At 39.0% G+C, this 22,172-nt stretch overlaps 1 protein-coding gene across 5 annotated transcripts in view; it reads right to left on the bottom strand.

Moving 5' to 3' along the window:
• LOC106883030 (unconventional myosin-XVIIIa) overlaps positions 1-22,172 on the bottom strand; it is a 230,263-nt gene that overhangs the window by 95,001 nt on the left and 113,090 nt on the right. For all 5 annotated transcript variants that reach the window (XM_089342766.1, XM_089342767.1, XM_089342768.1 and 2 more), the window contains 6 exons: positions 20,973-21,117; positions 19,922-20,081; positions 16,893-17,079; positions 15,918-16,113; positions 13,018-13,112; positions 12,307-12,372 (listed from right to left, as the gene is read on the bottom strand). In XM_089342766.1, coding sequence (XP_089198892.1) covers positions 12,307-12,372; positions 13,018-13,112; positions 15,918-16,113; positions 16,893-17,079; positions 19,922-20,081; positions 20,973-21,117 — 849 coding nt within the window. The remainder of the gene's footprint in view (positions 1-12,306; positions 12,373-13,017; positions 13,113-15,917; positions 16,114-16,892; positions 17,080-19,921; positions 20,082-20,972; positions 21,118-22,172) is intronic.

Here is a 22,172-nt window from a genome sequence, read left to right as displayed (position 1 = left end):
GCCCTTGGTGTTGTTGTTGTTGTTGTTGTTGTTAACGTTATCTTCTTCATCACTGGAAGTAGTGATCCAACAGCGAAAGTTGTTGCATATGAAATCCTTGACCGAGTATTCCAGCGACAGAGACGTGTCACAAGAAGAGTAGGCAGAAGAGGAAGAAGAGAGGGAACTGGCTAAAGAGGAGCACGATTCGAAGGAAGAGAAGGAAGATTCCAAGGAAAGAAACCTGGTTTGGGGAGCAGCACTGTGAAGGCTGCTTAGATCCTCGTCAATGTAGGAAATAAGATCATCCTCATCTGAGAGCGGCAATTTGGTCTTGGTTTTCCCCTCACTTTTGTCTGGACTTTCAGCAGGTAGACATGGGTAAGACAGTAAAGGTAACACAGCTGTAGTAGTTTTATTTCCCTCGTCTGGCTCTTCGGCAAGGTATTGTGCAAGTAACAGGTTTTCGGAGGGCATGATAATCATGCAGGAAATATAACTGTTCAGCTGATTGCTAAATTCAGGGTGAAGGACGGAGTCTGGCCACTTCACAGGACACCTTGAGCTCGTGCTTACTGGTAGAATTTGGTGGGTACTGATAAGTTCTTCCATTGTTGTATAACAGGGGCTGAGAGGGAAAGAGAGAGAAAGAGAGAGAGAGAGAGGGAGTGGATTGAAGGCAAAGACGAGTGGGGAGGGAGTGGAGAAGGGAGGTGTATGAAATATGTGGTGAAAAAAAATTAAGGGATACCAATATGAAACTGTGCCTCAAAGGAAATGGTGATTGAAGAACTGGTTGTTTGAGAGTGAAGGGTGCCTAAAGTTCCGTGGGAAGAAGGGTTCATAGTTATACCTTAACTACTGCAGGTAGCGAAACAGTGGATGGGACAGACAGGATTGAAGGGACTGTGTGAGAAGAGTCTACCCCGGAAGACTGAGAAAGGTATTCTAACTAAACTGGCTTAGTTACAGTAGTAGCACAGAGAGAAGGGGAGAAGGCAGAAGAGAGAGTGTGAGAAAGAGAGAGAGGCAGGGAGGGGATTATCAAGTAAACAGACTGTGAATACCAACTAACAGACAAACAGCAGATGTGATGGAGGTGGAGGAGGTGAATGTAGGTGTAAGTGAATCAGATGGTAGTGAGACATCATCATCATCATCATGGGTACTGTACAGACAGTGTGTGTGTGTGTGTGTGTGTATGTGGGGGTGGGGGAAGGAAGGGTGGTTGTAGTGTGAAGGTAAGGACAACAGAAGAAGGTGAACATCAACAGAAAGTCTGGTGAGGAGACTGACAGAGGAAGTAGTTACAATGTTCAACAGCAGCGGCAATTATAACTACTACTACTACTACAGTAGCATTAACAGCGGCTACAACAACAGTAAAAACAACAGTAGTAAGAACAGTACTCCATCTCTATATATCAAAGTATAATGCTTGCATGGCTTATTGTGTGATTATAAACACACACACACACACATTGAAATACAGGTATACTCAAATATACAGAGAATCTCCAACCACAAATCCTCATTTAGGGATCCTGGAAAGATGTCATGCCGCGTCCTTTGTTGACCACATATGGCACCTGAAGGACAAAGGGAAGATCCTGGAAAAACTAAGTCCCTAAAGGAGACAACCCCTTGTGCTTGGTCTTTCTTCTTGGTATTCACACCAGAAGCTCCAATACAAACATTTCAGAGTGTTTGAGTGTCGATCTGAGGACAGTGCAGAGGATGTGGAAAGAGTTGGATGAGTCTATTGATGATTATGAAGGTATGGCAGATCAGAAAATTCACTCTGATCATTCTAATAAGAAAAGAACTCCTGAATTTATTGGTGAGGTCCCGGTCATGATTGACAACAATCCCTCCAAGTCAATCAGGTTCATCACCAGGAACATGGGAGTGTCTGAGTTTCTTATCAGGCAGGTAGTGCATGAAAACATTCAGTATTTCTCATACAAGATGAGAAAGGGCCAGTTTTTATCCCAAGTCATCAAGGACAAGAAGAAACACCATGCTACAAAAGCTTTTGAATAAATTCAAGCATACCCTCCAACCGAACATGCCTTGGTTGTTCTCAGATGAGAAAAAATTCTGTCGGGATTAGATGGTGAACACACAGGTCAACCGTTGGCTTGCTGTATCCCCAAAACATGTACCGAGAGTGATACAGGTCAAACATCCAGTCAACACAGACTCCAGCTCAACACAGAGGCCTACATCAAGTTCCTGGAGGAAGTAGTGCTGCACTGAGTGAAGAGGGTGGCTACTAGAAGACCCTGTATCTGGCAACAGGGCTCTGCACCATGCCACACAAGCAGGAGAGCCCAGTCATCCCTGTCAGACAATTTCTGCAACCATATCACCCCTAACATCTGGCCACCTAACTCCATAGACTGAAACTCCCTTGTAACACCAAAGATGAACCGAAGGCAAGGATTATGACAGCTTTCACCAACTTAAACAAAGAAACCATCTTCTCTAGAACCTCATATCACCAAACATCTTGCTCCACTGTCATTTCCTCTGTGAGCCCCAACATCCTAAGATCAGTCCTTACCACTTCATCCCATGTCTTTCTGGGTCTCTCTCTTCCACAGGCACCATCTACTTTCAGTGACAGGCACTTCAGTATACAGCTGTCTTCACTCATACACATCACGTGTCCAAACCAATGCATTCTCCTCTCCTGCATACCACATTTAATCCCTCTCGTGCCCAACTTTTCTCTCAACACAGTTGTGCTTTGTCAGTCATGCACTCCGATGTAGCAAATCGGACGAAGCATACTAGCTTCATTCCCTTCCAGCCTATGCATGTCCTCAACAGTCAGAGCCCATGTCTCACTACCAACAACACACAAGTAAGTGTGCATACATGCATGCATGCAATTAGGTGTGTGTGTGTGAATCTGTATGTTTTGATGTGTGTGTATTTATGTGTTCATGTGGCTGTGTATATTATAGCCTAAACTTGTGGATTACTTCACATTGTTGGTTTGTAATTTTCTAATTAGCCATGCTCTTCTGATTTTGTATGTGCACATGTACGTATGTATGAGTGTTGAATAAGCTGGTATATTAATATGCCAGATAGAGTAACATTCTGGTTATATGTTTACACACACACATATACTAGTGTCTGCGTGTGCATGCGTGTACATACATGTTTGCAAGGTTTAATATATGTATGAATGTACACACACACACACACACACACACACACACACACACACAAAGATGTAGGTGATATTAAGAATAAGATGACAGTTCAAGAAATCAAAGGTTGGGATGGAAGATCTAGCAAGAACAACAACAGATATAAAAGGAGAAGTGGGTAAGAGGGGGAAAAAAGAGTAAATATAACCAAAACATTTACATAAATCAGGATGTATTGCAAAAATGAGATGAAATACAGTGAGGAGATGGTAGAGGGAGGGTTGTTAAGGTTTGACTAAAATAAAAGGGTGGAAAGTGGGTAGGTGAGGACAACACCAGCAGGGTATCTGGTGTAAACATGCCGAGACCCTCAGGTAAATAGTGTGTTTACTTTGCCTAACCCATATGGGATGTGTAGAAAAGAGGGCGGAGTGGGAAGGGGGGAAGTGGTTTGTGGATGCTGGTAAGGGTAGGTTGGGTGTCTGTAGGTGCATGGGGTAAGTGGGAAAGTGGGGGGGGGGGCTTCTGTGGCTGCTAGGGGTTCCCTTTCTTTCTTCTATTTTGGTAACCAAATTTAAGTCGTAAGTTCAGCATTCTGACAACTGTAGCCCAACCTTGAGTCTGCTTTTTAGTCAACAACATCACTATCACCAACATTGCTACTACACTTACCCCCCCCCCCACAACTTCTGTCATACCCATCTCCATTACCATATCATCTTCATCATAAGAAACCCATCATCACCATCTTTTTCATAACTATAACATCATCGTCGTCGTCATCCCCACCACCATCAACATTGCCATCACTTATAACATCCTCATCATCACCATCATCACATCCATCCTCATCATCATCATCACTATTGCCAACATAATCACCATAATGCTCATTCCTATGATAACCATCACTATCATCTTCATTAACATATCATCAGCATCACAATGGCATCCTAATTCTCACCATCGTCATCATAGGTTCACCAATCTTAACAAGTCACTGGACAGTTATAACTAGAATATTTTTTGGTCTGCTCAATCATGTCTGCTTGATCAAGGATGATGCAGGGCTGAACAACAATAAAGGGTTAGGTAACTGAACCAGTAACTGAAACTAACCTATTCTGTCATTTTTCTATTTGTCTTTTTTTTTGCTTCCTTCTGTTCAAACTATAAGATGATGATGATAATGAGGAAGAGGAAGAGAAGGAGCTATAAATTTTAAGGACTCTCTCTCTGACTTTGTCCACCCAACTCTAAATAAGTACAATATAGAGGAATAACTAATGAAACACTAGATGAATGGAAGCAGTACCATGAAATTAAAGTGTAATTAGTTAGCTTGTAGTCAGATGATTCCTGTTCTGAGAGAAATCTACCTGCAATGGACTGGCATTCTCATCATGCCCAATGCTGCAGAAAGCACAGATAAGCACTGCCCCTTGTACTTTCATGGAATTTGGAAGATAAGAAAAAAAGGAAAAAAAAAAATCAGTTAAAGCTGTGTTTTAGATATATCAGTTGTAATTTGAGAGGGAAAGATATTGATAAGACATTAGGGATTAGGGTAGGTTTTCAAATTGGCGTTTAACATCCACTATGTGGGATTACAGTTATTTATAGGGTTTGGCTGGTTACAGTTTTTATCTTAAACCTGATGGATACATACTATTACACACAGTCTGTAACATATATACACACATAAACACATCTATTTTCACACTCTTGGATAGATTCTATAACACACAGAATAGAAAATACATATATTATTACACACAGACAACATACATATACTATCACACGTATAGACAGTTCGAGTATTACAAACACTGTTACAGCACACAGAGACTACAGAACACATAAATCATTACACAGCTTATGACAGTCAATCACACAGCCTCATCCAGCCTATCACACATAGAGACTTATATTGATTCTTAACAAATATATTTGTACTTTAGTAGACCTTAAATCTGACAGGGAGGGCTTCATTAATCAAAACTTACAAAACTGATCTAATTAACTCTTCCACCACTACTACAACAACCACTGCTCTTCTTAACCTCCTGACTGCATACAACCCCCACTTCTTCTACACAAAATAATTTGCTGTTCCCAAGTATATCTTATTCCAGACAACTCAGTAACCACTATCTTCATACTAAAAGCAAGCCTCTCTGTCTTTCCTATTTAGAATCTCTCCCTCTGTCTTAATTACAAATCCATAACATGTATGGTGTATCCAAGACTACATTTTGCAACATGTGTTTTGTGTTAGAAAACAGGAAGATGTAATTTGAAATTTTAGCTGCTATTTCTAAAAGTTAGAGACTAGGCAGAGGCTCTCTCATTGAAGAAATAGACATTATTTAATCACAGGCACACCTTGATTGAGTAGGCCTAAGATAAAAAAAAAAAACAACTTCTAAGCCTATGTCATTAACTAATTCATAACTATATAAGAAGTGTACTGTCTAACAGTTTCAATTACTTTTCAGTATGATCGAAAATGATTAAATAACAAGATATTAGTAACTTTAAATATTGGTATTGATTTTAAACAGTTTTGACCAAGTGGTCTGTATTCAATAAAATTGCCATTGGCTTTGACCACAGCCTCCAGACGACTTCAGAATCTGCTGCAACTCTTCTGGATGCTCTCCTTGTTTAAGTTGGTAAATGCTGTCATAATCCTTGTCTTCGGTTCATCTTTGGTCTTACAAGGAGTTTTGTTGGTCTCTCACTCAACTGCACCCTACACATAATAATCAAGGGGGTTGTAGTCTGGGGAGTTAGGTGGCCAGATGTTAGGGGTGATGTGGTGGCAGAAATTGTCTGACAGCCAGACTGGGTTCCCTTGCTTGTGTGGCATGGTGCAGAATCCTGTTGCCAGACAAAGGGTCTTCCAGCAGCCACCCTCTTCACCCAGGGCTGCACTAGGCCTCCATGTTGAGTCTGAGGTTGTGTGGGAAGATGAATGGAGGCATAACATCGCCACCGCTAGTGATCACTCCAAACACCATAATGTTGACTGGATGTTTGATTTTTATCACTCTCGGTACTCTACATTGTCCTCAGATTGACATCCAAACACTCTGAAATGTTCGTATTGGAGCTCCCGGCATGAATGCCAAGCAGTACAGCATATTGTTTCCAAACTTTTAGTAGAGTGAATTGCATCATGGTGCTGTTTTTCTCACAGATGGTGCCCAACTGACACTAATACACTGTGTAGTCGCCAAAATCAAAAACAAACAATGCGCCTGCATGAAATTAAAAATATAAAATGCCGACAGTTTACCCATTACATCCTATATATATACATGTATGTATGTATGTATGTATGTATGAATGTATGTCATCATCATCATCGTTTAACGTCTGCTTTCCATGCTGGCATGGGTTGGACGATTTGACTGAGGACTGGTGAAACCAGATGGCAACACCAGGCTCCAATCTGATTTGGCAGAGTTTCTACATGTATGTATGTATATATATATATATATATATATATATATATATGTATATATGCACATAGATTTGCCACTATCTCTCCTACTCTCTCTAGCACTCTTGCTGTTTTCCTCTCTCTCTCTCTCTCTCTCTCTCACTGGGTAACCATGTATTTCCTCTACAGCAAGGCACCTGTTTCTGTCTCTCTATAACACTCAAACCTTTCATCATCTGATATTTTTATTTTCACTAATAGGTGCAGGCGTAACAATGTAGTTGAGAAGTTTGTTTTTTGGATTCAGTTCCAATGCATAACACCTTAGGCAAGTGTCTTCTAGTGAGTGGTAGATGGAAACTGAAAGAAGCCATTCATACACATGCATGCATGCATGCATGCACGCATACTCTTTACTCTTTTACTTGTTTCAGTCATTTGACTGCGGCCACAGAATAAGTACTAGGCTTACAAAGAATAAGACTGCATGGCTGCAGTCTTACAAAGAATAAGACTGCATGGCTGCAGTCAAATGACTGAAACAAATAAAAGAATCTACTTAAATGATTTTTAAAAAAATATGTTTTAATGCAGAAGGCATCTCCGAGTAATTCCTACATGGAGTAACTTTTGACACAGAAGTCAAAGGTTACTCCATCCACAGTTCAAGTGTGTCTTATAGTGACAGCCAGAAAAGAGCCTGTACGTGGATGATCAAGAAGACAAAGTCAGGGTTGGTAATATGTTTCATTACAGGTCTGCTCAATCAAGGTTGACCTGGGGTTAAACAACAACAATGACTTTCATCTACTCTACGATATGAAGTTAAGTTACTCTTCCTTCTCCCTCCTCTCCTCATCACCCCCTCCTCTTCCTCCTCTCTTTGTTCTTCAACTTCATTATTTCCACATGATGCACTACTGGAACCATTCCAAATTGGATAAAAAAAAAAAAAATGCAAATAGTTTGTCATCTAACATATGCCTGAGTGGGAGCATAGAAATGTGTTCGGTTGCATACCAAGCAAGTACCATCATGTGTGCAGCACAGCTACCAAGCCAACCACCACCTCTGAAATATCTCAGGCAGATGATGTGTGGTGCCATGGTCATTTGAAACAGCTCAGACACAGTCAAAGACAGTAAGGCAAAATAACAGGTTTGCCGCATGAATTCTTGAAACACCCTGGTCTTGTTCACTGCAGTAAAATATTCCCTTAAAACCAATATGCTGATTTACAAAATTAGTAATATGCTAATTATTATGAATTGCAAAATATTTTATTTTACCTCTATGAAAAAAAAAAAAAAAAAAAAATCAAATATAATTTCTGGCAAGAAATCTATGTAATATAAGAAAGTGTCGAATTTCAAAGTTGTTTTATATAAAATCCTCTTCAGATATAGCTATAAGTTCAAGGCTAGATTGAAAAGCAAAGAACATAAAAATAAAAAAATGAAAATAAAAATAAAACAAATTTCTGTCAAGAAGTAACAGAATTAAATTTGGTTTTCCAGCAGAGTGCTCCGAACTGAACATGTGCTGTGGTACTAAATATAGATCATATCAAATAAACCTGGCAGTCAGCTCTTCTAATATGATTATACACATAGCAAGGGCATGTGTACGTGTGTGTGTGTGTGTGTGTGTGTGCTGATAGACAAACATCAACTCAACTAACCAAAAGAGAAATGTTAACAGAAACACTGACAGGCACACAAACAGACAAGACTAAAACTAGGAAGAATAAACAGTGACATTTCATTAGGAACAACACATCAACGTATACCTTCTGACTCACACTCTACATTCTTTTCCAGCACCTGTGTGTGTGTGTGTGTGTGTGTGTGTGTGTGTTATGCATGTCCAAGTGCCTATATCAGAAATCATTGCAACAATTATGGTTAAAGCAATGAGCTGGCAAAATTGTTAGCATGCTGGACAAATGCTTAGCGGCATTTTGTCTGTTGCTACATTCTGAGTTCAAATTCTGCCAAGGTAAAACTTTACCTTTCATTCTTTTGGAGTCAATAAAATAACTACCAATCAAGTACCAGGGTCAATATAATCGACTAATACCACCTCATCCAAATTTCTGGACTTTTGCTTATAGTAGAAACATTATTATTAAGGAAGCAAGCTAGTAGAATTGTTAGAGTGTCAGACAAAATGCTTAGGAACATTTTGTCTGGCTTTTTACATCCTGAATTCAAACTCCACTAAAGTTGACTGCCTTTCATTGTTTCGGGATTAATTAAATAAGTACCTATTCTGTCTAAGGGTCAATGTAACTGACTAACCCTTTACCCCTAAAATTACTGACTTAGTGCCAAAAATTTGAAACAATTATTATTATCATTAAGGTAGTGAACTGGTAGAATTGTTAGCTCATCAGACAAAATGCTTAGCAACATTTTTTGCAGCCCTTTATATTTTGAGTTCAAAGGCAGAAGTCTTTCATCCTTTCTATGCTGATAAAATACAATACCAGTAGAGTACTGAGGACAGTGTGATCGACTTATTCCCTCCCCTCAAAACTGCTGACTTTGTGCCAAATTTAGAAGTATTATGTAAGTATTGCATGAGAAAGCAGCACACACCATCAAGTGACACTGGGACAAGCTCACCTACCGCCTTTCTTTCAATTAATTTTTGGAAAAAAATTAGGAATTTAGTAAAATAACTTTGCCATTGTTAAGCTGGTGTTTGGAATAGAACATGAAATTTTGATGGGTTTTAATTTTGGTCACTTGAGAGCAGCAAGTTTGTATCAGAACCAGGATTGGTCTTCATGGGGTAGGTATCGAAAGGATTAAAGAGATAATTGTTAGAAATATTGAATTTAAAAAGGAACGAAGGGTTTTGGTATTCAGTTAAAACCCTCCCTATGTCCTGAGTTCAAAACATATCACGGTTGACTTAGCCTTCAGGTAATAACAAAAGCTACCAGGGAAATACTAGGGTTGATTTAATTAAGAACCCTTCCTTCAAAATTTAAGTCCTCCGGTCTACATTAGAAACAATTATTCAAATTACATGGATCAGCAGACTTGTTCAAGTGTTGGTATTTGTTCTGGCTCTTTAACTTCCAAGTTCATATCCTGCCAAAGCCAACTTTGCCTTTCATCTCTTGGTTGGAGGAGAGGGAGGGGGAGTGGGTCTATAAAATAAATTTCCATTCAGGTACTGAGGTAAATATTATCAACAGCCATTCCCTTCTTCTGCCCTTGCACCTAAACATAACAATTATTTATAACTGCAGATGGCGGAATCAGTAGAGCATGGACCAAAAGGAAAAATAAAAAAAAAGGTGGCATTTATCCCTTCATATTCTGAGTTCAAATCTCAACAAGGTTAAGATTGCTTTTGAAATCAAACATTAGGATGAAGGGGTGGAGAACAACTTCAATTATCTATATCCTTTCCTTCCTTCCTTCCCCAAAGATATGTGGCCATATGCCAAGTCAGAAAGCAACCATTGTTGTTATTATTGTTGTTTTTCTTATTATTGAGAGATTTTTGTTTATAGTTTGGCATTTTTTTTTTAACCAAGCCAACCTTGGCACAGTTCCTAAAATTTCAAAACCAAAAGCAAGAACAATGAAGGAACATTTCCAGACCTGTTATGTCAAAAGCAGAGAGGTTAACAGAATGATGGTAAGTGATTTAGCAGAAAGAGAGAGAGGTTGAGAGAGAAAGAATGAAGGAGATGAAGAGAGGAAAGGAGAGAGAGACAGAGACAGAGAGGTGAAGAATGAGAAGAACGATAGTCATGATGGTGGTGGTGGTGGTGGGTGGCTCAATGTTTCATGTAAACAGATTATTTAGGAAGTAGAAATAGTCGAGAGAACGATAACAGGATGAAGAGAGGCAAGTGGATACATTAGGTAAAATGTTTTGCATGAAACTACTAAACTCATGCTGCATGTGACTGTAACAACAGTGCACTCTGACTGCGATAGCAGCGAATGTGAGTGCATCAGTAGTGTACGGTGACTGTAATAAAAGTGTACGGTGACTGTGACAAAGTGTACAGTGACTGTAGATTTACATGTTTTATATTCATTGAATGTTTTCTTTTTTTTAATAGGTATTGTCTGGAGAAAGGAGACCATGCTCTGTCTCCTAGCTCTCCAGGACTGGTGAGCTGGAAGATACTCTCTCTTTACTTGTTTCAGTCTTTTGACTGTGGCCATGCTGGGACACCACCTTTTAGTCGAGCAAATCGACCCCAGGACTTATTCTTTGGAAGCCTAGTACTTATTCTATCGGTCTCTTTTGCTGAACCGCTAATTTACGGGGACGTAACCACACCAGCATCGGTTGTCAAGCAATGTTGGGGGGACAAACACAGACACACAAACACATACACACATACATTTATATATATATATACATATATACGACAGGCTTCTTTCAGTTTCCGTCTACCAAATCCACTCACAAGGCTTTGGTCGGCCCGAGGCTATAGGAGAAGACACTTGCCCAAGATGCCACACAGTGGGACTGAACCCGGAACCATGTGGTTGGTAAGCAAGCTACTTACCACACAGCCACTCCTACGCCTTAACATTCCTCTTCAATCACTGAACCAGTCAGCATCTACAAGTAAAACATGAGCAGGGTGGGAATTCCAGAGAGCTGATATTCTGGAAGGGAAGGACCAGACAAGGTGGTCAGCAGAAAGCCTTGACATGGTGTAGGCATGACAAGCAGGAAGAGTGGTACAGTAGAGATGGTTGAAAACAAGTCAGCTGAGATGCAGAAGTCACAGCAAGGAGAGGAAAACGAAGCAAAAAGAACAGGTGGCACATGTGTGGGCCAAGCATTTGTAAATGGCTACTCAACGGCGTTTCTTAGTATGCAATCTTGAATGTCGGTCTTTGTAGCAGAAGTACCATTCCTGATGTGAGCAAAGTACTTTATTGGGGGGGGGGGGGGGTCTACGGTGTTGAAGCAGTACTCTAGAATGTTAATATAATTAGCAGTAGCAACAGCATCCCAGATGTGGGAACTTACTCGAGTTTTGTAGGGAGTCTGTAGTTGGGAGGGTAGGAGACAAAGGCCAGTCTTTGTTATACTGAAGATGTGGGATCATCAGGAAAAATCCTCAGGAATACAAGGACTAAGATTTGTTGGAAGTATAAATGTACTTGTGTGCTGTTCACGTTTAGAGGGAAGAGTACTATAAAGTTTCCTTGATATTTGTAGTGATTGTATCTTTGTACTCTGTTGAAGATAATGGTATTACCTCAGTAGAGGATGTTTATCAAGTCTCTGCTCAAAAAATCAGTGCAGGTTTGGCATGAGGTGTCCACATTGCATGTGGGTGGTGAAGAATAGTATATACATAGGTGCGGCTATTGTTGGAAGTGATGGCAAATAAGTCGATAACAAAAATATACAGTAGTTTTAGGGAGGAGACTGTAACAGTAGTGAGGTGACTAAAACAGTAGTAATGCATCCATATCCTACTGTAAATGTGTAAAAAAAATGAAACATGTAATACTACAGAAAGGTGACATAGTAAATAGTGATATAGTACAAGCTACTCTGACATGCTACAGGCAGCATTACAGAAAGGGACATCACAGAAGACAATAGACAGTAACATCACAGTGGATGACAATATAAATAACATAAGGAGCCACAGAGGGTGGCCACACAGAGGGTGTCAAAATAAATAGCATAATCAATGAATATAAAGGTCCTTACCTGACTTAATCCAATGCGATAGTTGAGTTTATCGATATCCATGTGATCCAGATAATGTTTGATAATCTGTAGAGTAAATAACAACAACAATAAGACACAGAAATACAACTGCAACATTGAACAACGATTAAAGAATACAGACATGTTTTTTCTTTTGTTTTTGGTGCTGTTGCTGTTTAGCCCAAGGTAAGTTCTGATCCAGCAGACCTCTGATCATTCAGCCAAAGTGTACAGAGAACTACATTATCATATCTGTCCTGCTGTAATGTTGGTGTATGGTGCCAGGTCAGCCTTGATCTAAGGAGCCTATGATCAGAGATGTTCCAGTAGTGATCATCCCTTTTTTTTTTTTTTAGACATTGTCTCTAGGACTACATTATTTCATGGGACTAAACAACAAGTGAACCAATGTTAAAGCTTCTGCATGATAACTCGACTTGCCAAAAATAGCAACCAAATCTTTAATTCATAGACTGTCATCGTGGAATAGGAAAGAATGCATTGGATACAGCAATTCTAGATAATCACTAAATAGATTGGATGGTCAGGGCTGGAATGTCTTTGACTATACTTTTGTTAGATGAGGGTCTAAACAATAACAAAAAAAGTGTTTGTGTGTGTGTGTGTGTGAGAGAGAGAGAGAGAGAGAGAGAGAGAGAGAGAGAGAGAGAGAGAGAGAGAGAGAGAGAGAGAGAGGAAGAGAGTACTAACCTGTCTTTCATCCATGCCATCTGTTTTGAGGCCAAGAGGCATGAGAACCTCAAAACGGTGTTTAAATTCGCTGAACTGCAGGAAATCAGGGAAACCTGAAACAGATGGTAGAGAAACAGTTGATTAAGGAGTATCAGTGAAGGAGTATAGAAGAAGAGGAGGGAGTAGTCAGTAGACGTAGTGCTGTCGGTGGTGTGTACATATGGTGGTGGAAGGTTGTTGACAAGGTGATGAGTGAGGTGGGGATGGGACATAGTGTGTAATGGGAGATAGGTAGTAATGATATAGAAAGCAATACTGGAAAGGTTTTGGTAGTTTGTTTATATGCATAGTTTGTTGGTTGTCGGGGTGGAGGACTGAGTTCATATCCTGTAGCGCTTGACTGAGCCTTCAGGTAGCAACATAAACTACCAGGGAAATACTGGGGTCAATTTAATAAAGTAACTCTCCTCCAGAATTTAAGTCCTTCTGTCTGACTGAGGTTATAAGAAAAACTGGAGAAATAAGAGATGGGGGATACTTGATAAGAGAGAGACAAAGTGAGAGAGAAATTACAATGAACTGATTGTATACGGTGCTAAGATGCAATATGATTTGCTGAGAAAGGTTAAAGGTGGGGGGGGGGGGGCAGAAGCAGCAATATGTTGAATAAAAAAAGACAAACAATGATAACCAATGATAGGCGCAGGAGTGGCTGTGTGGTAAGTAGCTTGCTTACCAACCACATGGTTCTGGGTTCAGTCCCACTGCGTGGCACCTTGGGCAAGTGTCTTCTACTATAGCCTCGGGCCGACCAAAGCCATGTGAGTGGATTTGGTAGACGGAAACTGAAAGAAGCCCGTCGTATATATGTATATATATATATATATATATGTGTGTGTGTGTGTGTTTGTGTGTCTGTGTTTGTCCCCCCACCATCGCTTGACAACCGATGCTGGTGTGTTTATGTTCCCGTAACTTAGCGGTTCGGCAAAAGAGACCGATAGAATAAGTACTAGGCTTCCAAAGAATAAGTCCTGGGGTCGATTTGCTCGACTAAAAGGCGGTGCTCCAGCATGGCCACAGTCAAATGACTGAAACAAGTAAAAGAGTAAAAGAGAGAGAGTAAGCATGTCAGGAGCAGTGTTGGTGAATTTCTTGAAGCATGAAATTCCCGAAGAATAGTGTCCTGACAGCTAACAACCAACACAAGTAGTTTATACAATGCTTCAACAATTTTCAGTATCAAAAAATGCTTCCAAAAGTCATGCATGTTGTTCTGAGTGAGAGAGAGTGACAATGACAAGAGATAGAGAGACAGTATGACAGAAATACAAGAACTTTGGTACAAAATTTATCCCAGTATACTCAACTGTGTTGGCAAAAATAGATACCAGGCAATTTAATTATCTCCTCATCCCTAACTAATACCCTAAAATATCACATACTTCATGACCACCAGGAGCACGCAACATAAAAATATCTAAATGCATTCTTGCAACAGAAAGCTATTCATAGCTTGCAAGATATATCTTTAAAAAAAAAATCATGATAATGGATTTATTCCTGATGCTTAGTGTCATGAGATGGCATGCACCTTTCACGTCCGGTCAGTTGACTGACAGATACACGTGTTTATGTTCAGTAGATTAGTCAGTTTTCTATTTCACTAGGTAGTATTCACTCTCACTGACACAGTGTTTATGTGTGTGTGTGTATACACACACATACATACATATATATTCATATATGTACATACATATGCACACACATATATTCATCATCATCATCATCGTTTAACGTCCGCTTTCCATGCTAGCATGGGTTGGACGATTTGACTGAGGACTGGTGAAACCGGATGGCAACACCAGGCTCCAGTCTGATTTGGCAGAGTTTCTACAGCTGGATGCCCTTCCTAACGCCAACCACTCAGAGAGTGTAGTGGGTGCTTTTACGTGTCACCCGCACGAAAACGGCCACGCTCGAAATGGTGTCTTTTATGTGCCACCCGCACAAGCCAGTCCAGGGGCACTGGCAACGATCTCGCTCGAAAATCCTACAGGAGCCAGTCAGGCGGTACTGGCAACGGCCACGCTCAAAATGGTGCATCTCATGTGCCACCCGCACAAGAACCAGTCCAGGGGCACTGGCAACGATTTCATATATATATATATATATATATATATATATATATATATATATATATATTAAGTATATATTTTTTTTAACCAAAAAATTTGGTAAAAAATATAGTATCTGTTAACAATCTTAGCAAAAAACTCACAGTTGAGTTTTTGAATATATATCAACTTTAAATAGAGCTCAAAATTGATCCGTTGAAAATACTTTATTACAACAACAATAACAATAATAATAACAAATAAATAGACCTATGTACATTTCGATAGAACATCCAGAATGATTAATACATATCATAAAATATTATATATATATATATATACATGTATGTGCATGTATTATGTGTGTATATATAAACACACACACGCACACACAAAACGAGTTGAAAGCACTACGTAAACAATTATCGAAAATTCTCACTACTTTCTTAATATATGAAATCTGTACACCACTTCAAACAATCTATACATTTGACAGCCTTGATGGGAAAACAGACTCTCCAGGTTAAACAATGGCTTTTTCTGTAAACTGTAAAGGACAGGGCTTTTCTGTAAACTGGAGAGACAAACAAGCTAACTAGTTATCACATTTTTCATAAATAGCTGCAATCTACTGTATCTTGCCCCCTCTCTCTCTCTCTTTAGAATAAACAAAACAGACACTCCCATGAGTTGATACTTGACTAGTTCTTGTGTGTGTGTGTGTCTGGCAACAGAGGCTGGTGCCATCTCATCATTCAGTCCCCTTATGCACAATCTCCACATATAATATTTTGGACTCACCCAAGCGAAAAATACGAACAGCTTCCAAAATCTCTGCCCCACGTATCTGTGAACGGACCAATGGAACGTTAAGTAGATTTGACTCTGTGGTGTTGGCTGCGCCTCCTTTCAGTTCACATAGCCCAGCGTTGTTCTGGGGCAGGACGCAATGGACAAAATGGCACTTGGTACGACGTAGGGTTTCTATAATGGAATCCTGCAATGGAATAAAGAAGTAAATATAGGAATCAGATCAAGTGTATGTGTGTGTGTGTGTGTGTGTGTGTGTGTGTGTGTGTGTGCGAGTGAATTTCTGAGATGATAAATTTTCATTTTTATACACTGACATATTTGGATTAGTGTCCTCATCTTGATTGTTGTAGTCAAAATATTTTAGCCACTGTACCCTCCAGTTTTCTATAAATGCCCATCATATTTAGTAACATTCTCAGAATTTCAAACTAAACCCTTTACTAAATTCATGAAGCATAGCTATTCTCCTACCTACACTGCCACTAGTTCTTTCTACCTTAACCAGAATATATATAGAGACGTATGTAAAAGCCAAAAATTTAACTAATGCCAAAAAAGTAAACCACAACCATGTATAAACTACAACACTAGACACCCAAGATTTAATATTTATCCCCACTTAAACATGAATGTTCTGTTAGGACAAACTATACTGTGGTAAATACCACGAGAGAAACTCATTGGCTACTACAGTATAGTTTGTTCTAGCAGGACATCCACCTTTAAGTGGGGATAAATATTACCTCTTGGTATTAATGTTATCTCTGCCAAAGGGCAATTAATTAGATGATGGAAATTAAAAGACACAAAACGATTAGGTTTAAAACTCAATGTCAAGGAAAGGACATATTAAATACACTCAAAAACAACAAGATGGGCATAGCTAAAATGTCTTTGACCCTAGGTCTGCTCAACCAGGGCTGATTTGAAACTAAACAATAACAACAACAATAGTGTACTGACCACTTGCAGTTTGACTTGCAGACAAATGGATTTTCGTTTCAAATTGGCTCCAGAAGAAGTCAAAGTTCGGCGCATACTGGCAGCTCGGCGCAGTGATGAAGTAGGTTTCTCTGCGCCAATGGAAGAACTACTCACTGTTGTAGAGATAGCACCCCGTATTGTTGTGAAAAGGTCACTTATGTTATTCCTGCAATGATCAGAAGATAATTGTGTTAATTCAGTAAATTGGGATAAACAAAAATGTTAATATAAAAATGAATGCATGATAATGAGAATCTTAAGAGGGATTTAATGTTATTTCAGAAATATTTATTTGATAATGATATTTAAACAAATGATTGAATGAGTGTTATTAGGTGATAATGCAATTTTGGTGATGATAATAATTTTCAGATGAATAGATGATAATGTAATTTCTATAGGAGTGGCTGTGTGGTAAGTAGCTTGCTTATCAATCACATGGTTCTGGGTTCAGTCCCACTGCGTGGCACCTTGGGCAAATGTCTTCTACTATAGCCTCAGGCCGACCAAAGCTTTGTGAGTGGATTTGGTAGACGGAAACTGAAAGAAGCCTGTCGTATATATATATATATATATATATATATGTATGTGTCTATGTTTGTGTGTCTGTGTTTGTCCCCCCCCCCCCCCAATATCGCTTGACAACCAATGCTGGTGTGATTACGTCCCCGTAACTTATGATCATCAAAAATTATATCTATCTGCCTGTCTATATGTATGTATTGTGTTGGCCAAAAAGTCAAGAACTTTAATAAGTATCTAACTTCAACCTGTTCCTTGCACATGTACATTCATTAAATATTTGATACTTCAACATAGTTCAATACAAACTTGCTATGAAACAGGTTGTATTTGTGTGCTTGGAATCATCCTGAAAATGGAGATCTCAAATTGAACATTATCCACACCTCATGTTTTCTTTATTTCGAAAAAGGCAAGAAAGTGTGGAAACCTGCACAAAAATATGTGCTGCGTATGGAGAGGATGCTGTTATGGAATGTGTGTGCCAGAAGCTGTTTTCAAGGTTTCAATCAGAGAAATTTTTCAGTTCAAGATGCATCTCGCTCTGGCTGGCCAACTGAGATTAACAGTGACACCAACCCCTGTTTATACAACCAGGATGATCACAGATGTTCCTCAAATATCTGTGTTCCAAAACCATCTGCATTGACTTGGTAATGTCAGCGGGCTTGATGTTTGGGTCCCATAACAATTGAATGAGGTTAACATTGCCCTACTGATTTCCATATGATAAGGCCTATTATGCATATGCCTCAAAATAAGTGAGAGAGCTCAGGTAAGAATAAGGAGAAAAGAAGGGGTGAAGGGTTGATGAGAGAGTTAGATTTAGTGGCATCCTTGGTCACACTGGAAGCAATGTATGATGAACAAAAGATATCCACTGCTATCCGTCCTTTGTCACATTGGTGGCATAGTAAAGTGAGATCGAGAAGACAGTGTGACAGAGAGATGCACAATGAGACACAGGGCATGAATGCTAGAGGCATGAGTGCTAGAGGCATGAGTGCTAGAGGCATGAGTGCTAGAGACATGAGTGCTAGAGGCATGAGTGCTAGAGGCATGAGTGCTAGAGGCATGAGTGTTAGAGGCACGAGTGCTAGAGGCATGAGTGCTAGAGGCATGAGTGATAAATACAGAGATGATGAAGTCATGAATGACATTGGTGTGATTGATAGGTAAGTGATAAGAGAGACAAGTGATAAAGAACAAGCAATAAGAAGGGTATGTGATAAAGATGTGTAATAAGAGGGACGTGCAAAACTAAAATAACTACAGAGAAAATTAAACAACATCCGGGCTTCTTCTGGATGAAAGAACCAACACATACTACCATCATCAACCTTTGAAGATTAAATTCTATTTTATTTATACAACATGATACAGTATTTCCTCCTTAACAGAAAACAGCCGTCAGATTTAGACTAACTAAAGCAACCATAACTTATCTCCCTTAACATTTTTTTTTTTTTACATGGCTTTTTTTTTCTTTTTCTTCTCCAAACCGTTTCTTCACACATTTTATCTCATCTATCTGATTCTCATAGAGAATTACTGCTGTAGCTAGTCAGTTTTTTTTTTCGATAAAATTGCAACAGTCTTAAATAAAGTTAGTATCAGTTCTGATAATTCACGTAACCTTTCATTAATTTCTATTTATAGAAAAAAAAAAAAAATCCCAGATTTATTATCAACATATTCAATACACACACGTGGAAACACCATTAACATTTTATCATAATTCTCCTACAACTACTAATAATAATAATACTAATTATTATTATTATTATTACTACTACAACTACTGCTACTATTATTAAGGCAGTGAGCTAGCGGAATCATTGGTACACCAGGCAAAATGCTTAGTGGCGTTTCATCCATCTTTACATTCTGAGTTCAAATTCCACTGAGGTCGACTTTGCCTTTCATCCTTTTGGGGCTGATAAAATAAGTGCTGATTGAGTACTGGGGGTCAACGTGATTGACTAGCCAACTCCCTGAAATTGCTGGCCCTGTGCCAAAGTTTAAAACCAATATTATATACACTTACAAGGCAGCAAGCTAGCAGAATCTATAGCACGCTGGGAAAAATGCTAAGTGGCATTTCATTCATCTTTACATCCTGAGTTTAATTCCACGAAGATTGGCTTTGTCTTTCATCCTTTCAGGTTTGTTAAAATAAGTACCAGCTGGGGAACACATACGCCATTGAAACCGGAAAACCGGGCCCATTAAATTTAATTATATCTATGATTATATTAACTGACATATTCATTTATTTTATAATCTTGTAGGGTACAATTTGAAGGAGATTCAGCTATTATTGAATGACCACAGAGTAGCTTCTGCCTTGACCCACCAGAAAGACAAATGGGTTTGCTTGTTAAGAAGAGCAGAAGCCTTTAGAAAGAGAGGAAAGAAAAAGAGAGAGAGAGAGAGAGAGAGAGAGAGAGAGGAAAGATACAGCAGGTCTATGAGTGAGTGATTACCTGTTGGAGTCTTGAAGGATGTGAATGGCAATTTTGCTAACACTATTCTCTCGACAAGCCTTCAACCATCCAGTAGCATTGTACTGGACTGGGTTGGTACCTTGGAAGTGATTCAAAATAAATGTGTGTCCAAGGGAGCCCTTCCTCAGCAAACTGTCACCTGAACAATTCACAAAAACACAAAACGTTAAGAACAATAGAATTCAATGTACCTAAAACAAACAATCAAAACGAAATGTACTTGGAATTTTACTAAATAGAACACTCAGTACATGATATATATATATATATAAACAAAAATGAGCTAAGAGAAATAACTTAGAGTGGCCAGAAATAATTATGAAATGATTAAGAAAATAAAGAAAATAAAAAAATAAAGTCAAATACAGAGAGGGGAGGTCAATGGGATCAACTAATCCCCTTCTCTAGAAAACTGTCAACCATATGGTTCAGAAAAATGCTTATCAGCATTTCTTCTTCTAGGTCCTTATATTATGAGTTCATATTCTGCTGAGGTTAACTTCACCTTTTGTCTTTTCAGAATCAATAAAAAAAATGATACCAGTCAAGTACAGGGGTCGGTGTAACTGACTTACCCACTCACCTTTTCATTGCAAAAATCCTATTTTTTCTTTTGGATTAAATAAAAAAAGTAAACAACAGCTATGGGAGGGGGGGATACCATTAAGAATGAGTCATAATTACACTTGACTAGTTGCAAGGTGATCAGTTGTTAGTATTTTATCTTCTTTTTCTTACAGGTGTTGTTCGTTACCGCTTTAACGGGAATCCAGTAGAGATTATGTTTAGGCTATTACAACTATATCAGGAACATGCCACGATAAGGCTAATATTTCTGCAAGGTCAAGGCTGAGTTCAATGCTTGACCTTCCAAAAATAGTAAAGAAATATTCTCAAACCTCATCCTAACTGTCTTTCACAATGATAATGGAGCCTCAAAAATATCAGGTTTCAATCAAAAACATATTGGCTACAGTTGGATTTGGGGTTGCCCAGCAGGGAAAAGAGGGAGGAAGAGGATAGCACTTACGTTTGACGGGATGGTCTCCATGATGAGTAAACAGTCGTTCCATGAAAGAATCTTCAGTGGCACCAGGAAAGATGGCTTCATCATCAAGTAACCAGAGAAGACCCTTTTTGTCAGCATCCCGTAAATCTTGGTTTGATGCTCTCAACTATCAAAACAGACACATAAATGTAGGATTACCTTCATAATACTTTATCTCTGTCCTGCTACAATTTTTTTTAACAATACAGGCATTTAATATAATAATAATAAATAAATTTTAATTTTATAATTAATCTATAGGCGTAGGAGTGGCTGTGTGGTAAGTAGCTTGCTTACCAACCACATGGTTCCGGTTCAGTCCCACTGCGTGACACCTTGGGCAAGTGTCTTCTACTATAGCCTCGGGCCGACCAAAACCTTGTGAGTGGATTTGGTAGACGGAAACTGAAAAGAAGCCCATCGTATATATGTATATATATATATATGTGTGTGTGTGTGTCTGTGTGTGTATATGTTTGTGTGTCTGTGTTTGTCCCCACAACATCGCTTGACAACCGATGCTGGTGTGTTTACGTCCCTGTAACTTAGCAGTTCGGCAATAAGAGACCGATAGAATAAGTACTAGGCTTACAAAGAATAAGTCCTGGGGTCAATTTGCTCGACTAAAGGCAGTGCTCCAGCATGGCCACAGTCAAATGACTGAAACAAGTAAAAGAGTAATCTTTGAACTGTTGCCATGCTTGGACACCAGCATATTGAAGAGTATAGCAGTTGAGTATATTGACCGCAATACTTGACTGAAAGTAATTTTATCCATCTTGGAATGATGAAAAGTTGACCAGTAGTGAGATTTTTCACTCAGAACATAAAGGGAGATAAATCAAATACGATGAAGTATTTTTAACTGATGCTTTACCATATTTGCTGTGTGTGTGTGTGTGTGTGTGTGTGTGTGTGAATGAAATAGCACAAATGGGGGGGGGGGGTAAGAAACAAACAGATGGACGACATGACAGATTACAACAGGCATAAAAATTTGTAAAATGGAGGACAAAATGTAAATACACAAAAAAAAAAAACAATACAAGTTGTGCACAACGAATAGTATGCCAAAAAAAAAAAAAAAAAAGAAGGAAAAGAAGTAGGTTGACATTTTGAGTGAACTGGTTATCAAAGTATACTAAAAAGCAATATAAAAGCAATAAAAGAAATGATTCAGAA

This window comes from Octopus bimaculoides, chromosome 26 (genome assembly GCF_046866305.1).
Source record: "Octopus bimaculoides isolate indiv1 chromosome 26, ASM4686630v1, whole genome shotgun sequence".
NCBI lineage: Eukaryota > Metazoa > Mollusca > Cephalopoda > Octopoda > Octopodidae > Octopus > Octopus bimaculoides.
The sequence above is the reverse complement of the archived record's forward strand: the minus strand, read 5'-3'. Positions and strand labels throughout refer to the sequence as shown.